Source organism: Onychostoma macrolepis, chromosome 05, assembly GCF_012432095.1.
Source record: "Onychostoma macrolepis isolate SWU-2019 chromosome 05, ASM1243209v1, whole genome shotgun sequence".
Taxonomy (NCBI): domain Eukaryota; kingdom Metazoa; phylum Chordata; class Actinopteri; order Cypriniformes; family Cyprinidae; genus Onychostoma; species Onychostoma macrolepis.
Window position 1 is genome coordinate 16369457 of NC_081159.1, and position 17480 is coordinate 16386936.

The 17480-nt window shown below is 37.7% G+C and overlaps 2 protein-coding genes across 4 annotated transcripts in view; one reads left to right on the forward strand and one right to left on the reverse strand.

Annotated features, from left to right (window-relative positions):
- Positions 1-1020: 1020 nt before the first annotated feature.
- On the reverse strand, positions 1021-12065 carry steep1 (STING1 ER exit protein 1). The gene is made up of 7 exons (XM_058776825.1): positions 11830-12065; positions 6700-6817; positions 6557-6598; positions 5299-5443; positions 5126-5215; positions 4931-5023; positions 1021-1216 (listed from the first exon to the last, which is right to left on the reverse strand). Exons 1-7 carry the CDS (start codon positions 11951-11953, stop codon positions 1154-1156), a joined length of 675 nt encoding a protein of 224 aa, XP_058632808.1. The 5' UTR covers positions 11954-12065; the 3' UTR covers positions 1021-1153.
- A 16-nt stretch (positions 12066-12081) lies between these two features.
- The window catches only part of rxfp2l (relaxin family peptide receptor 2, like), a 39845-nt gene continuing 34446 nt past the window's right edge, over positions 12082-17480 (forward strand). Inside the window, exon 1 of one of the 3 annotated variants that reach the window (XM_058776823.1) lies at positions 12082-12171. Coding sequence is in view for 1 of the 3 variants with exons in the window: in XM_058776822.1 (XP_058632805.1) it covers positions 14870-14924 (55 nt within the window). In the remaining 2 variants the exon portion in view is untranslated. Of the gene's footprint in view, positions 12172-14812; positions 14925-17480 lie in introns of those variants that run through there. The other 2 variants (XR_009271430.1, XM_058776822.1) reach the window with 2 other exon arrangements.

The window sequence follows — 17480 nt, forward strand, 5'->3', positions numbered from 1 at the left end:
AAATTGTAACGCATTATCTCACTTAAAATGAACAATTTATTCTTCAGAGAGGCATTGACAGCAAGACTGCATGCCTAATGTTTCTCATTACACCATCAAACAACTGCCAAAACATGACCTTTTAATCCAAAAATAGCATCTCTAATTACAGGACAGAAGCTTTAAGAAGCATCTAATGAAGACATTTAAAAACAAACCTTCATTTGCATATGTTCTTTGTCCTATTTACAACACATTAAAAATAATTACCACTAATGTTCTCGTATTACTGCTACACTGATTATGTTATGAAAAGGCAAAGATGTCATACGTAGCGTGTAACCTGACACAGATGATAATCCAGCCTTCCATTCTCCAAACTGCTTATCCTATTTAGCGTCATTTCTTTTGATATATATATATCTAACAAAAAACAATCCTAATCTAGTCATATGCCAGCAGCAGCCGAGTCCTCGATCTGTTCATTACAGACTGTTTGGTATGATGCCTGTCTAGTGAGGGGGCGATTAACTGCACCTGTGCAGGTACAATGTCTCACTGGGGTCTGCGCAGGTGTGAAGTAATGCTCATGTACTGTTCACTGATCCACAATCTGATCATTAATCACGGACCGCACAGGACTGAGAAACACTGACCCAGCCATACAGATACACACACCTTTCTTCTTGCAGGTGCACATCATCACTCTTCAGAGGTTCTCTAAGAGGTTCTGTCCACATGGCACTTCCAGTGATTTGCTTGATTGATCTTGCTCACAAAACTGAACAGAACGTGTGAATGTGACCATGACACATGCTGGGTTGAAGGACAGTTACACAAAAACGCTACTGTAAACATTATACAAACACAGTAGCCTTGAAATTAAATGTCTGAGAAGTTTAATTCCCACAAACTCTGTAAATGTCTGTATCTAATACAAGACAAAAAATAAAAACGATGACAGCTGATGTAATAAAATTCATTTGTTTTATTGAATGAAAAATAGCATGAAAATGATTTTTACCATTTAAACATTTAAATAAATTGTAAAAAAAAAAAAAAAAAAAACACCTTTCCTCCCTTCATACACACAACTGCACAAATACAAACTCTCCAGTATCTACATGCAGACAACTCATTTATTTGTTCTGTCTCTCTCATTTACACACAATCTTCATTTGAACTGGTTGTCAATGAGAGTTCCCTTCATCTTGGCTTTCTTCGCCTCAAGCTCCGCCTGTGTGGAGAGAAGCAGCATTCAGATTACAAATGAAATCAGTCTAAACCTGTTAAAATCAATACCACATTATTATTTAAGTCAGTCACTGATACCACATCCTCTAACTGAACTTTTCTCTGTGGATTTCAAATATGGTATATGGTACACTGTAAAAAACTGAAAAAGCTACGGTAAAAACCTGTTAAATGGTTAATGGTAAGTTCCCCTAATATATACGGTGAAAAACTGTAATAGACATTTCAGACAATTTTACGGTGAAATACAGCTTTTGGAAGTGAAAAAGAATGTAAAATTTACAGGGAAAAACCGTAAATTGACGTTCCCAGAATTCCCTGCATTGCATTTCAAATTTTGTTTGAATTAACTAGGTTTCTTAGTTTTTTCTTATCAGTTATGTTTATTAGGGTTGTATGTTACATCTAATGTTGTTAAATTAATGTTTATTGCATTTTTCAGTTTACTGAGTCTCACCATGAAGGTGTTTAGTGTTTGTGTGAATGACACTGTGCACCTTTTATATATGTTATTATTTAAAATCTGCTTGTGATGGGCTTTGGTTCATCATGTGACTTTCTCATCATCACCTGCATTTGGTGGTTATCAGTGTAATACAAAGGTACAAAACAGATTTCAGTACTTCAATAGGTTGGTATATTAACATTATATCAGTTAATGAAATTACGGTATTTAACTGTAAATGTAAGTTAAAACAGTAAAACCTAAAATGTTGCTACCGTATATTTTACGGTAGAATTCCGGCAACCACAGCTGCCGTTTTTTTACGGAATTTTTTTTACAGTGTAGCAACACCATTCACAAATTATTCACAGATTATAATAAGCAACTGTCATTTATTTTGTCTCAAAAGAATCACTCGTGTACAAATCACATTAACAGAGCTTGTGCGAGTATGTGCAATAGCTAAAACTAACTGCAAAAAGAAACTCAGCATCTCCCGCAGTCTTACTCTTGCCTAGATCTGCAAAACCCACTCTATTCCTCTCAGCTGTAGTTTTAATATCATGTCCAGAAATTCCCAGAGTGAAGTTCTACAGCTCAAATGGACTTGATTTATGGATTTTTTGTGTCTGCACAGCAGTGTTTCAAACAAAATGGGAACAGGGAAGTCTCCTGCCCATCCCCATGCAGTCTAATATATATGTATAATACAGTGGTGTGAAAAAGTGTTGGCCCCCTTCCTGATTTTTACATTTTTTGCAAATGACACACTTAAAAGATTCAGATCATCAAACAAATTTTAATATTACACAAAGATAATGCAAGTAAATACAAAACGCAGTTTTTAAATGATGATTTCATTTATTAAGGGGAAAAAAAAACTGTCCAAACCTACCTGGCCCTACGTGAAAAATTAATTGCTCCCTCCTATTAAATCATGAAAGAACTGATTAACCACATTATTTTAGAAAGAGTTAAATTTCACTAGCCAAACCTAGGCCTGATTGCTGCCAGACCTGTTGAATCAAGAAATCATTTAAATAGAACCTGTCTGACAAAGTGAAGCATGTTTAAAGAGCAACACATCATTCCGCGATCTTAAGAAATTCATAAACAGATGAGAAACAAAATCGTTTACATGTATCAGTCTGGAAAGGGTTATAAAGCCATTTCTAAGGCTTTGGGACTCCAGCAAACCACGGTCAGAGCCATTATCCACAAATGGAGAAAACTTGGAACAGTGGTGAACCTTCCCAGGAGTGGCCGGCCTACCAAAATCACTCCAAGAGCACAAAGACGACTCATCCAGGAGGTCATAAAAGAACCCAGAACAACATCTAAAGAACTGCAGGCCTCACTTGCCTCAATTAAGGTCAGTGTTAATGATTCAACAATAACAAAGAGACTGGGCAAAAACAGCATCCATGGGAGAGTTCCAAGGCAAAAGCCATTGCTGACCAAAAAGAACACAAAGGCTCATCTCACATTTGCCAAAAAATATCTTGATTATCCCCAAGACTTTTGGGCAAATATTCTGTGGACTGATGCGACAAAAGTTGAACTTTTTGGAAGGTGTGTGGCCCGTTACATCTGGCGTAAAACCAACACAGCATTTCATAAAAAGAACATCATACCAACAGTCAAACATGGTGGTGGTAGTGTGATGGTCTGAGACTGCTTTGCAGCTTCAGAACCTGGATGACTCGCCATAATTGATTGAACCATGAATTCTGCACTCTATCAGAAAATCCTGAAGGAGAATGTCCGGCCATTAGTTTGTGACCTCAAGCTCAAGCGCACTTGGGTTATGAAGCAGGACAATGATTCCAAACACAGCAGCAAGTCCACCTCTGAATGTCTCAAGAAAAACAAAATTAAGGTTTTGGAGTGGCCAAATCAAAGTCTGGACTGAAATCCAATTGAAATGCTGTGGCATGACCTTAAACAGTCCATTCATGCTCGAAAACCCTCCAATGTGGCTGAATTAAAACAATTCTGCAAAGAAGAGTGGGCCAAAATTCCTCCACAGCGATGTGAAAGACTCATTGCCAGTTATCGCAAACGCTTGATTGCAGTTGTTGCTGCAAAGGGTGGCATAAGCAGTTATTAGGTTTAGGGGGGCAAGCACTTTTTCACACAGGACCATGTGGGTTTGGATTTAGTTTTCCCTTCATAATAAAAAAAAACTTCATTTAAAAACTGCATGTTGTGTTTACTTGTGTTATCTTTGATTAATATTTAAATTTGTTTGATGATCTGAAACATTAAAGTGTGACAAACATCTCACATCAAGCAAAAAAAAAATAAAAAATCAGGAAGGGGGCCAACACTTTTTCACACCACTGTATGTGTGAAATACTGTATGTGTATATATATATATATATATATGGAAAGATATAACAACTATGTAAAATAACTTTTCCATACTAAAATTTTCATAGTAAAATCTTTTTTATACGTGTAGAAATTAAAATGTAATACATTCCTGTGTTGGCAAATTTTTAGCAGCCATTACTCCAGTCTTTGGTGTCATTGATCACATTCTTTAAAAAAAAAAAAAGTTTCCACAAAAAAATGTAAGCTGGAAACTGCTTTTGAATTGTAATAATTTTTCACAATATCCCTTTTTTTACTTATCTTTCATCAAATAAATGCAACATTGGTGAATATAGGGCACTTCTTTCACTTAATTACAATGACATTTGACTAGTAGTATGTGTGTTTAGACATAAGCCATACGTTGTGATTATCAGATGAAGTTCATTTAGCAAACAATCTGTCGGACTGAATCACAAATGAGAACTTTTGAGTTTGTTGTTCATGAATCAAATCACACTAGTCAAGCTGTACGTTTGTTATTGAATGCAGCTAAAAAGACAACGCAATTTAACCAAGTTTTCTTGCTGTTTTACAGTACACGGTTTTTAATAGCAGGTGAAAAAGGGCCTCAATCTGTGTTCATGATCTGGCTTCAGAATGGCCTAATGTGTTTACAGTGCGACTCAAGAACTTGTGTGTGCTTATCTCCACACTTTTTAAGATAATCAAATATAAGCCTTCAGCTGCTTAACCAACCCACTTTAAAGAGCTGCCAAGGTAAATAAGATTAAGAGTGTGTGTGTGTGTGTGTGAGGGGTCTCTGTCATCTTGAACTCTAAATTCATTAGCTGTGCAGACTATATTAAAGTTTCAATCTGCCTGAAGCATGAATGCACATTGCCTTTTCTTTCATCTTCCTGTGTGTGCTCTTACCAGCTCCTGAAGTCGTCTCTTGCTCATTCCTTTCCTCTCCAGCTGTTTCTCAATCACTTTGGCATTCTGGGCATAGGAATCCGCCACCTCCCGCTGTAGGATAAACCAATCACAATCAATCACAGCTCTTCAGCAAAGAGAGATGATTTAAGGGATGACTCAGGCCAGATAGGTAGCTGATGAACTTAAACTCACCGCTTCAATCTCTTCCTCTTCTTCATCGATCGTTGAAACAGTAACAGAGCTGAACTTGCCCATGTCTTTGGTGCGTTTTGTCATCATAACCTACAATGCATATTACACAAACTTGTTCACCTCGTATTCTGCAATTCTCTCACATATTTTCGAATAAAACCGTGGTGCCTTACCCTGACTTTCTTCGGCGTCTCTTGTTTCTGGCTGTATACACTTGTGTTGCCAAATCCCTGGCCAAACTTCACCAGCGCTCCATCCACGATGAACGTCGCTGGAGTGCTTTTCATCTGATGCTGATAGAACAAGAGCAGACCGCACCTATACAGAACACACAAAAACAGTTCAAACACATTAAAAAACAGCTGATTTCTCAACTTGAGACACTTTCAGTGTTGATTTATGAGAAAAGTCAGACTAGCTGACTCAGACAGTAATCAAACTTGCTAAAAATTCTGACATCACACATAATTAGCACATTTCACAAGCAAACTGACACTGCTGCAATCATTTTCTAAGTCTTGACGTCAGCCTCTCGGGCACAGCATGACAGAGTCCTCATGCTGACACAGGAAACTCGGGACAGACTGTTGTGCATGCTTTTTTATGGACAGGAGATAATATGACTGGAAAAGGCCACGGTTTTCATGATTGAGCCATAAATTGCAAGACTAAGGTTATGCATCATCCTGAAGGGGATTATTTATGACTACATTATACAGTATATTACAAACCTGCTAACCAAATAAACAAATACATGGACATGGAATATTGATTCAACCGTTTTATTACACTTCAGTTCAAAAGTTTGGGGTTGTGAGATTTTTGAATATTTTAAAAGAAGCCTCCTATGCTCACCAAGGCTGCATTTACCAAAAATACAGTAAAAACTGAAATATTGTGAGAAATTACAATTTAAAGTAATTCTATTACTACAATTTAAAATAAAAGTCTTCTATTTAATATACTTAAAAAATTTTTTTTAAATTCCTGTGATGGCAAAATTGAATTTTCTTTAGTGTCACATGATTCTTCAGAAATTATTCTAATATGCTAATTTGGTGCAACATTTTATTATTATTATCAGTGGGTTTTGATCCATTTTATGCATCCTTGCTGAATAAAATCACTAATTCCAAAAAAAAAAAATCTTAACGAACCAAACTTGAATGGTAGTGTATGGTCAAATTTGGCCATTAGCCAATATGAAATATTTGACCACAGAATGGTGCGACTGACTAATCAAAATCAAGTATTCCAGAGAGCCGTGGCTTGTAATAAGTTATTACTGAATAAACTTAATGCTATAACCAAATGATGTATAATTGTGTTTGTATGTAACACACTTCATGCTGCAGACAGTTTAATATCACACATTCTGTATGCCTCCTGTATCTTCTGTGCATTGTGAAATGAGTATACGGGCTTGCTTACTTCCCACATTTTTTGCGAAACTGTCTTTCGATGCCCTCTGACCTGCATAGAGACATACAGAGGTTAGTGAATCTTAATCAATGTCTCAATGAACAACTTCAACACAAACTTACAGATACACACATACACACACACACACACACCTTTTCAAGTACACCGTCTCATCTTCCTCCATGTTGCAGAACTTGTGGGCGTGTTTTGCTGCATCAATCACTCTGGCTTTGTCCCGTGGTCTCATGGGTAATTTCTCTATCTGACAGTCTAAAAAGGAACACGTGGGCTTAATTATCTCTCTCTTTACTTCTCACACAAAGCACACACACTGCAGAGCCAACAGACAAAACCTACTCTTGTAAAGCAGAAAGGTGATGCCTTATTGACCAGTGTGATCTCACTGACCTTTCCTCGTAGATATCATCCAGAACATTCAGATGTCTGCAATATTAGTCTGTACTGATTGCACACAAAGCTGTATTGCTGTAAAGCTGTAATTCTTAAGTTACATTTAGTTGAAATTCACCATAATGTACCTAAGAATAGACATTTTACCAAACAATTCTGTCATCATTTATTCGCCCTCACATCATTGCAAAGCTGTATGACTTTCTTTTACGGAACACAAAAGAAGATATTTTTAAGAAAGCTAAAAACTGTTTTGAGGACCACTGACTTCCACTGTTCGGACAAAAAGTTTCACAGAAGAAAGAAAGTCGTACAGGTTTGGACACTTTAAAAATGATTCAGCTTCATGACATTTAATTTCCGACAAATTTAATGAACATAAATAGCACAGAGAGCAGGTTTAATCACACTCATTTAATTTCTAGAAGGAAATCATATGAATAACACCATATGAATGGAAAAACAAAAACACAGGATGATAATTATCCTTAGCTTCTCATTATATTTCAACTAAATGTGTTATTTCTCATTATCACACTCTTGCTGAGGTGAAGTCTGGAAAAGGCAGTGATCACAAGGAAAAACAAGTCATAAATTTACCTCAGGATATCATGCAGTGATATTAATATAATACATAACTAATTTATATATTAATGCAATATATATTATTAATACATAATATATTATCAATAAATGTAATAAGGCAAGTAATTCATCACGTTCTGTGCCACATTATTATATATGTCACATGTAATACATACATACATTCATATACACACACATAGGCCTATATGGTGTTAATTATTACCCCTTGTTGGGGTAACACAACTGAAATGTTCCCAGGCCCAGAAATGTAGCAAGTTACGTTTCTGGGCCTGGGAACATTTCAGTTGTGTTGCTGTTTATGGAGGGTCAGAGAGCTCTTGGATGTCAGCAAAAATATCTTAATTTATGTTCCGAAGCTGAACAAAGATCTTACGGGTTTGGAACGACATGAGGGTGAGTAATTAATGACAGAACTATCCCTTTAAGAAACTATCCCTTTAAAAGGTTGCCAGCCTAGTCTAAACCATAAACTAATAGATATATTAAACCAAGTGTATATCTGCTGAATGCAAGAGTTTGACATTTAGACAGAGTCTGGAACAGGACTTGGATGAACACAGATGCTCCTGTGCTTTGGGACACACAAAAAACCGGACCATCTCATATCACGTCCACAGGCCAAAGTGGAGGACAACACATTTTGAAGTGCCAGGCGTATAAAATGACACCTATCCTACAATATTCACAGCATAAGTGAGATTGAGTGGGACAATGCCCTGTTGTGTGAAATATCAGTCCGCCTGCTCTAAAAGCATTTCCTTGTTCACACGTTCAACTGAGTTCAGGTGCAGACACATATGTGAAGAGAACACAGTGAGGTTAGAGGACAAATCTGAACAGTGTTAAGGATTTGATTCAAACCATTGATTGAAATCATCTGAATCAGTTAAAAAAGATTCTTTCAGTGACCCTTTCAACCATAGTCTCAGGCTCAGATGTCACGCACACAGACTGTTGGCTGAATGTCTGATGCATATGGACCACAAAAGTGGAAACACTTCAGGAGTTTCGAAGTCATCATCGGATTGGTTGAATTACAGGTGCTGGTCATATAATTAGAATATCATCAAAAAGTTGATTTATTTCACTAATTCCATTCAAAAAGTGAAACTTGTATATTATATTCATTCATTACACACAGACTGATATATTTCAAATGTTTATTTCTTTTAATTTTGATGATTAGAGCTTACAGCTCATGAAAGTCAAAAATCAGTATCTCAAAATATTAGAATATTACTTAAGACCAATACAAAGAAAGGATTTTTAGAAATCTTGGCCAACTGAAAAGTATGAAAATGAAAAGTATGAGCATGTACAGCACTGAATACTTAGTTGGGGCTCCTTTTGCCTGAATTACTGCAGCAATGCGGCGTGGCATGGAGTCGATCAGTCTGTGGCACTGCTCAGGTGTTATGAGAGCCCAGGTTGCTCTGATAGTGGCCTTCAGCTCATCTGCATTGTTGGGTCTGGTGTCTCTCATCTTCCTCTTCACAATTCCCCATAGATTCTCTGTGGGGTTCAGGTCTGGTGAGTTTGCTGGCCAATCAAGCACAGTAACACTATGGTCATTGAACCAGCTTTTGGTACCTTTGGCAGTGTGGGCAGGTGCCAAGTCCTGCTGGAAAATGAAATCAGCATCTCCATAAAGCTTGTCAACAGAAGGAAGCATGAAGTGCTCTAAAATTTCCTGGTAGATGGCTGTGTTGACTGTGGACATCAGAAAACACAGTGGACCAACACCAGCAGATGACATGGCAGCCCAAATCATCACAGACTGTGGAAACTTCACACTGGACTTCAAGCAACATGGATTCTGTGCCTCTCCACTCTTCCTCCAGACTCTGGGACCTTGATTTCCAAATGAAATGTAAAATTTACTTTCATCTGAAAAGAGGACTTTGGACCACTGAGCAACAGTCCAGTTCTTTTTCTCCACAGCCCAGTTAAGATGCTTCTGACATTGTCTCTGGTTCAGAAGTGGCTTGGTAGCCCTTTTCCTGAAGACGTCTGAGCGTGGTGACTCTTGATGCACTGACTCCAGCTTCAGTTCTCTCCTTGTGAAGCTCTCCCAAGTGTTTGAATCGGCTTTGCTTGACTGTATTCTCAAGCTTGCGGTCATCCCTGTTGCTTGTGCACCTTTTCCTACCCAAATTCTTCCTTACAGTCAACTTTGCATTTAATATGCTTTGATGCAGCACTCTGTAAACAGCCACACCTTTCAGTAATGACCTTCTGTGACTTACCCTCTTTGTAGAGGGTGTCAATGTTCGTCTTCTGGATCATTGCCAAGTCAGCAGTATTCCCCATTATTGTGGTTTCAAAGAACAAGAGATACCCAGAATTTATACTGTAGGGATGGTCATTTATTCAAACTCAAATGTAAATATTCTAATATTTTGAGATACTGATTTTTGACTTTCATGAGCTGTAAGCTCTAATCATCTAAATTAAAATAAATAAACATTTGAAATATATCAGTCTGTGTGTAATGAATGAATATAATATACAAGTTTCACTTTTTGAATGGAATTAGTGAAATAAATCAACTTTTTGATGATATTCTAATTATATGACCAGCACCTGTATACAGGATTTCCGGTAGACGCGTGTCGCGTTCTTTAACATTCCGCCTGGAAACAAAGATGCCGTGACGCCAAACCCCCTCACGAAAGAAGAAAGCCATCGTGTTTACAACTGTTATCAGGATCAACTAAACGCTGGATTTTCAAAAGTATGTGAAAAATTAAAAGTTTGCAGCACAGAATCTTTAAAATACAGCCGAGAGTTTTACACACCGGTTTGTTATCGTGGCGACATTTCCATGCCCTGAAACGTGACGCTGAATGAAACGAACTGTGATTGGTTGTTTGACATGTAGGTCAAACGGCCCCATGGGCGGGCCTTGACAAATGAAAGCAGCCATGGATTCCAGACCTTCAGCCGTCAGTCTACGCGAGACTATTTCAACTGTCTGTCTTTATGAAAGAGTCATTGAACCATTTACTGAACCAAAAAGAGTAATTTAGATTTGAAAGAAGTAATATGATAACTGATTTATAATATAGCTGCACGATTAATCGTTAAAAGGTCCTGATCGCGATTCAAACACCCACGTGATCTTATTTCTAATAATGAATTTTAAAAATTAACAATAATAAAAAAAAAAAAGTTACATAAAAGAAATTGTGCAATCAGTTGGACGTAGCAAAGTCCTCATATAGTAAATTTACAGCTAAACGGATGCGTTTTTGAGTCTGGATTTAAATGTGGCTACTGTTTCAGCACATCTGATCTCTTCTGGAAGCTGGTTTCACCTGTAAGTGGCATAATAGTTAAAAGCAGACTTAAAAGCAAACATAATAGTTTGAGTGCACCCTTTGTATTTCTAACTTGATCTTGATCCTAATGATCTAAATGGTCTGTTTTATATTCAGTAAGCATATCTGCAATGTATTGAAGCGCTACACCACTGAGTGATTTATAAAGGAGTTATAATATTAAATTCTAAATAAAACTGGAAGTCAAAGTAAAGACTTTCTGAAAAGTAAAGTTCAGATTTTCTGGTTCAAGTCAGAATCCTGGACCAGCGTTCATTAGCTGTCTAATGGTCATTTTGGGAAGTCTGGTGAGGAGTCCATTGCAATAGTCCACCCCTCTGGTGATAAAGGCATGAACAAGTTTCTCCATTCTTGCAGTATTTTTGAGATGATTCGTTCAAAAGCCCTAATTCGTTTATAACCGAAATACCGCCAAATCTGTAAATTACTCCGGGCCTAAAAAAAAAAAAAAACCCCCAAAAACACAAACACGTTTGTTTCTGTGATTTGTGTGGACTTTCCATAGGCTTCTATTACTTTTATACTGACTAAACGATATGTTCTATCCCCTAACCCTTATAGAAAACCTGTTAGCATTGTTACATGTTCAGATAAACATAATTTACTATTTTTAATTATTTTCCCCCCTCGTCAGTGTCAAAAATTTCAGGTTTTACTATCCTCAATGTAGCATAAACAAGTACACAGAGAGAGAGAGAGAGAGAGAGAAAGACGAATCTAGAAAGCTCTCGTTATAATCAGTTACGCAGTCCACACCGCAAGCGTTCGATTTCGTCGTATCGCTAAAAGTGAACATGAGGCGAACCACATTAAGCACTGGAAACACGATGATTTCTTAAACTTCAGTTAGTCTGATAGCTGGCGAGTGTTCGCTGAATGTAAACAGTGAATTACTGGACGGCTGTTGAAACTTGGGCTACTCACCCAGAACAAGGACCATCTGGCCACACAGGCAATAATACACGTGCAGGGGTTTCTCCCCGTCATCATACTCCTCTCTGTCACGGGTGTCCGAGCACACCACACTCCGAGACACCACTTTGGGCATGTTTAATCTTCGTTTACTTTCTTTTTAAATTCAGAAGGTGTTTTCAAGCTTGTTTACTCCCCTGTTGTCGCCCGGTGATGACGTCGTTCGCGAGACCGGCGCATCTGGCCTGGTTTCCTCTAGATGGCGCTGTGGAAGTTAAAAAGCACAAGAATCGTGTGCGGAAAATCTTCCGTCTGTGAACTGGAAAGGAGTCATGACATAAAACACAGATTAAAGTGAGTTCTAACGATGAGAGAAGGCGTTTTCGGCGATACAGTGAATTATTTATCATTTGGTATACTACTAATAATAGCTATATATTTATATTATAAAGAGTCTCTCACACTCAAAGCGCGAAATTTAATAATTTCTTGAAACAATTTAAGGGTGAGGCATTCCTTGTAGGCAGAGCATTCCATAATCTAGGGCCATAATACTGGGTTGTCCAAACTCGGTCCTGGAGGGCCAGTGTCCTGTAGAGTTTAGTTCCAACCAACACACCTGAACCAGCTAATCCAGGTTTTACTAGGCGGACTAGAAACTTCCAGGCAGGTGAGGCAAGTTGAAACTAAACTCTGCAGCACACTGGCCCTCCAGGACAGAGTTTTGACACCCCTGCCATATACAGTGGGGCAAGTATTTGATACACTGCTGATTTTTCAAGTTTTCTCACTTACAAAGAATGGAGAGATCTGTCATTTTCATCGTAGGTATACCTCAACTGTGAGACACAAATCATTGTATGATTTTTAAATAACTTCCATTTTATTGCATGAAATAAGTATTTGATACAATAAAAAAAATAGAACTTTTTAATATTTGGTACAAAAACCTTTGTTTACAAATTACAGAGGTCAGACGTTTTCTGTAGTTCTTGACCAGGTTTGCACACACTGCAGCAGGGATTTTGGCCCACTCCTCCATACAGGTCTTCTCCAGATCTTTCAGGTTTTGGGGTTGTCGCTGGGCAACACGGAGTTTCAGCTCCCTCCATAGATTTTCTATTGGGTTCAGGTCTGGAGACTGGCTAGGCCACTCCAGGACCTTGAAATGCTTCTTACGGAGCCACTCCTTAGTTGCCCATGCTGTGTGTTTGGGGTCATTGTCATGCTGGAAGACCCAGCCACAACCCATCTTCAATGCTCTTACTGAGGGAAGGAGGTTGTTGCCCAAAATCTCACGATACATGGCCCCATCCATCCTCCCCTCAATACGATGCAGTTGTCCTGTCCCCTTTGCAGAAAAGCACCCCCAAAGCATGATGTTTCCACCCCCTATGCTTCATGGTTGGGATGGCGTTCTTGGGATTGTACTCATCCGCCTTCTTCCTCCAAACACGGCGAGCAGAGTTTATACCAAAAAGTTCTATTTTGGTCTCATCTGACCACATGACCTTCTCCCATGCCTCCTCTGGATCATCCAGATGGTCTTTGGCAAACTTCAGAGGGGCCTGGACATGTGCTGGCTTGAGTAGGGGGAGCTTGCGTGCGCTGCAGGATTTTAATCCATGACGGTGTAGTGTGTTACTAATGGGAACCGTTGAGACGGTGGTCCCAGCTCTGTTCAGGTCATTGATCAGGTCCTCCCGTGTAGTTCTAGGCTGATCCCTTACCTTTCTCAGGATCATTGATACTCCACGAGGCGAGATCTTGCATGGAGCCCCAGTCCGAGGGAGATTGACAGTCATCTTGAATTTCTTCCATTTTCTAATAACTGCGCCAACAGTTGTTGCCTTGTCACCAAGCTGTTTACCTATTACAATTTTGTCCCTAGTGTCCTTAGACAGCTCTTTGGTCTTGCCCATAGTAGAGAGGTTGGAGTCTGATTGATTGAGTATGTGAACAGGTGTCTTTTATAATAGACAATTGCAATTAATACAGGTAATGCGTGGAGGATAGGAGGGCTTCTTAAAGACAAACTAACAGGTCTGTGAGAGCCAGAGTTCTTGCTGGTTGGTAGGTGATCAAATACTTATTTCATGCAATAAAATGGAAGTTAATTATTTAAAAAAAGTGTACCTATGATGAAAATTACACATCTCTCCATTCTTTGTAAGTGGGAAAACTTGAAAAATTGGCAGTGTATCAAATACTTGTTTGCCCCACTGTAAATAATATGGCCTGAGGACACATCTCTGTATTGCATAGGCTAACCATTATTAACCATTCCAGCTACTTGGCAGTTATGTTTACTTTATCCTTGTAACAAGTGACTTTTTAAGTTGGTAACAATGTCTAACCCTCATCTTGAGAGAATCACTCAACTTAAATGCTCCTCGACATTACCTAATTTTATTCCTCATTTTTACTTTATTTCGCTTAATTGCATATTTAACGTTATATTACTTATTATTTGACACTTTTTTTTTTTTTTTACTTAGCGCTCCTAATTGATGTTATTTTGTTTTATTTTTTATTATTTGTATTTGTTTTTGTAATTTTGATTTTTCATTACACACAGCTAACTTTGACGGTGCAGATTTTCTGGATTTCCAGTCAGTGATTCTTACTAATTTAGAAAGATCTTCACTATATAGTAGTTTTTACAATGTATAAGAAATAAAAGACAGCCTTAGTGTTTATGCCTCTTACATAGACAAATATACACATGCACATTTCTGTTGTTAAAATTAAAAAGACTTCCTGCCTTACAAAGTTTTAACAGCAAAGTAGCAACAGGACGCTTTAAATAATAGACGGAGCATGGTTTTCCTTACGCAAGCACACGCGTGTGAGTGTATGTTAGGAATCATGCTGGTTTGGCAGAGAGTGTGTTTCCATGTCCAAGTGCTATCAGTGTGATATAGATGTGAGTCTCTCTCTCTCTCTCTCTCTCTCTCTCTCTGTGTGTGTGTGTATGTGTCTCCATTGCTCAGATCAGCAACTAGCAGCCTAGGAGATACACACTCACTTGTCTCGCAGAGCACCACGCATCATGCTTCCTCCTCTCCTCCTTTCCTCTCTCTCCTTTTCCCTTGCTTTTCTTTCAGGTAAGACCCACTTCTGTTTTTTTACCCCGTCTCTTCATCTCTAACTGTATCTCACATGGCTTTCTCATTCTGAACACAGGTAACCACATGGCTATCTGGTCTCAGGAGATACTCTCAAGCATTGCTTTCCTCTGCTTGCTATATTCTCCCTTTCATTCCATATAGTGTTTGTGGTGGATTTGACAAAGACTGTGTAAATGATTGCCTGTGCAGATGAATGAGAGAATGAATCATCTGTTGAATGAGCCGCTCTGTTAGTTAATGGGTTGCACTTTTCAAAGAAGCTTTATCAGCATGAGTCGAGAATGATTTTATAAATGTGATTGAATGAATATAAATGTGATAATGAGCTTCAGTCAGTTGGATCTGCCTTTTGGGATCAGACCTTTTAATTCATATAATAAGAGGTTTTATATTAATGCCTGTCAGTATTATGCTGGTAAGATCTTGTGAAATACTGATAAGTTGGTTCTCCTTTTATCTGGCACTTTTGTGAAGGGATAGTTTGCAGAAATGACTTGCAAATATGCATTTTAATTTTAGTTTTAGTGTGTGTAAAGAAGTGTTTGATGATCTGGTACAGTATGTGCGTCCTGTAAGCGTGTGTTTTCCGTGTAGCTTTTATAGATATGCTGTAATTGTTTGGCCTTTTTTCATTATGAGAAACTCAACCTGTTTTAGATCAGATGGTGGACATAAGAGTATCTCCTAAGACAGGTGGAAATGTGTGTGTGTGTGTGTGTGTGTGAGAGAGAGAGAGAAAGAGAGAGAGAATGAGAGAGGGTGTGTTGAATTATTAAGGAGAAGTCAGAAGACTGATGGTCGCAGACACACACATGCAAGAACACACTCTGTGCAAAATTCCCCAAAGTGCTGGAAAGCAACACCATATTTATTCCCTTGTCAGGAGATTCTCATGTTTTTATATTCTGTGATATGACCTGTGGCATCTCTCATGATCCATAATCTATAGTGTTTTGGGTCATGGACAGACACAAGTATGAATCAAGAATTCAATATTGTCTCAAGGACTGGAGGTCGTACGCATCCTTCTATGATGCTCTCACCTCATGCATGGTTGTTGAAATCCTTCTGTTGGCTTGCAGTGTTTTGTTCTGCTTATTAAAATTACTCTAATTTATGAAGCGTAAGAAGATTTGTATGCCTACTGTACCATTTATTTATTGAATCTATCGGTATCAGTCAGTATTGAATATTTCATTGTGTATTCTCATTTCCCCTATTTTGAAATTTAGTTTACCTCTGCTGTTATCAAATAATCACTAAGTAAAATCTTCAAAAGTAATAATAATGTAATAACGCATACATTATGTTGTGAAGCCTAAATTAATTTTACTAAAACTTAAAATGTTTTATTTTTTTATTTAAACAAAATAGTCTAAAATATTTATTCTGCTCATTTATTGGTTATTAGTCATGATATGAAAACAACTGTCAGTGTTTATATTGGCCATAATTTTATTATCGGTTTAGCCCTATGTGTATACATAGTTATCTTGTTCATTTTTCTTTTTGAAAGATTACACAGATGTTAATCAATGATAAATACATCTGTAGATGTTTCAGTTTTTCTTTGGGGTTTACGTGACCTTCTAAACCCATTAATCAGTTGGGGAGTCTCTCATTAGAGAACAGCAGCTTATGTTCTTTGGTATTTAGAAATCTTCTTTGATGAGGTCATTTCTTATACCTGTCTCCAGAAGAGCACAAAGAGTTTATGTTTGTATTTTGAATAACTTTTTTTAATAGTAGCATCTGACTTTAAATTACTTCATAACAGAGTTAATTAGCCTTGAAGATAGGATGAATTCTTAATAGATGCTTGTACCAAGGCAAAGAGGAATGAGTCATATACGGTAGAGGAGCATGAAGTGTGTGTCCATGAGCAGAATGCGTCGTTTGAAAATAATCTCATGCATACAATTAAATGGCAAAAGAAACTGATGAAGTGTTTTCCACGTTTAACTCAGCCTCAACCCAGAAATACGCTGAATTGAGCAATTTAAAAAAAGAAAGAAACATTGAAGACTTATACCAACTGAAAAAAAGAGATGAATGGAAATATAAATCTGCTAAATAGCAGCAAAAGGAAAAACGGCCACTCAGTCAATGTTTAAGAATTTCAGACTTTAAAAAACGGACAGTGCCAGAAAAAAGATGACATCAATAGAAGTATTCCCAAGATGAATGGATTTAGGATTCCCAATTCTTTAAGGAACCCAAAATGCATGTGTGCTATTTATATAACAATTGTCCTATAGCTCTGAGAAATAATTGAATTTTATTTAGGCCAATTAAAATGAATGTGGCGTCCAATCAATCAGCTTAAACGTATCAGTCTATTTTTATTTATTTAACTAATGCAATAGTCTTTTAGAGTCACCTTGGGCCCAATAGTGGCTATATGGGCACTCTCAGAAAAATGTGCTAAAACTGTATGTAAGTGCAACATGAATACAACATAGCTTTACACTGGGGCGGTATCCTCAAAGTGACATCTTTTTACTTTATTTATTTACCCTTGAACGGTTCATA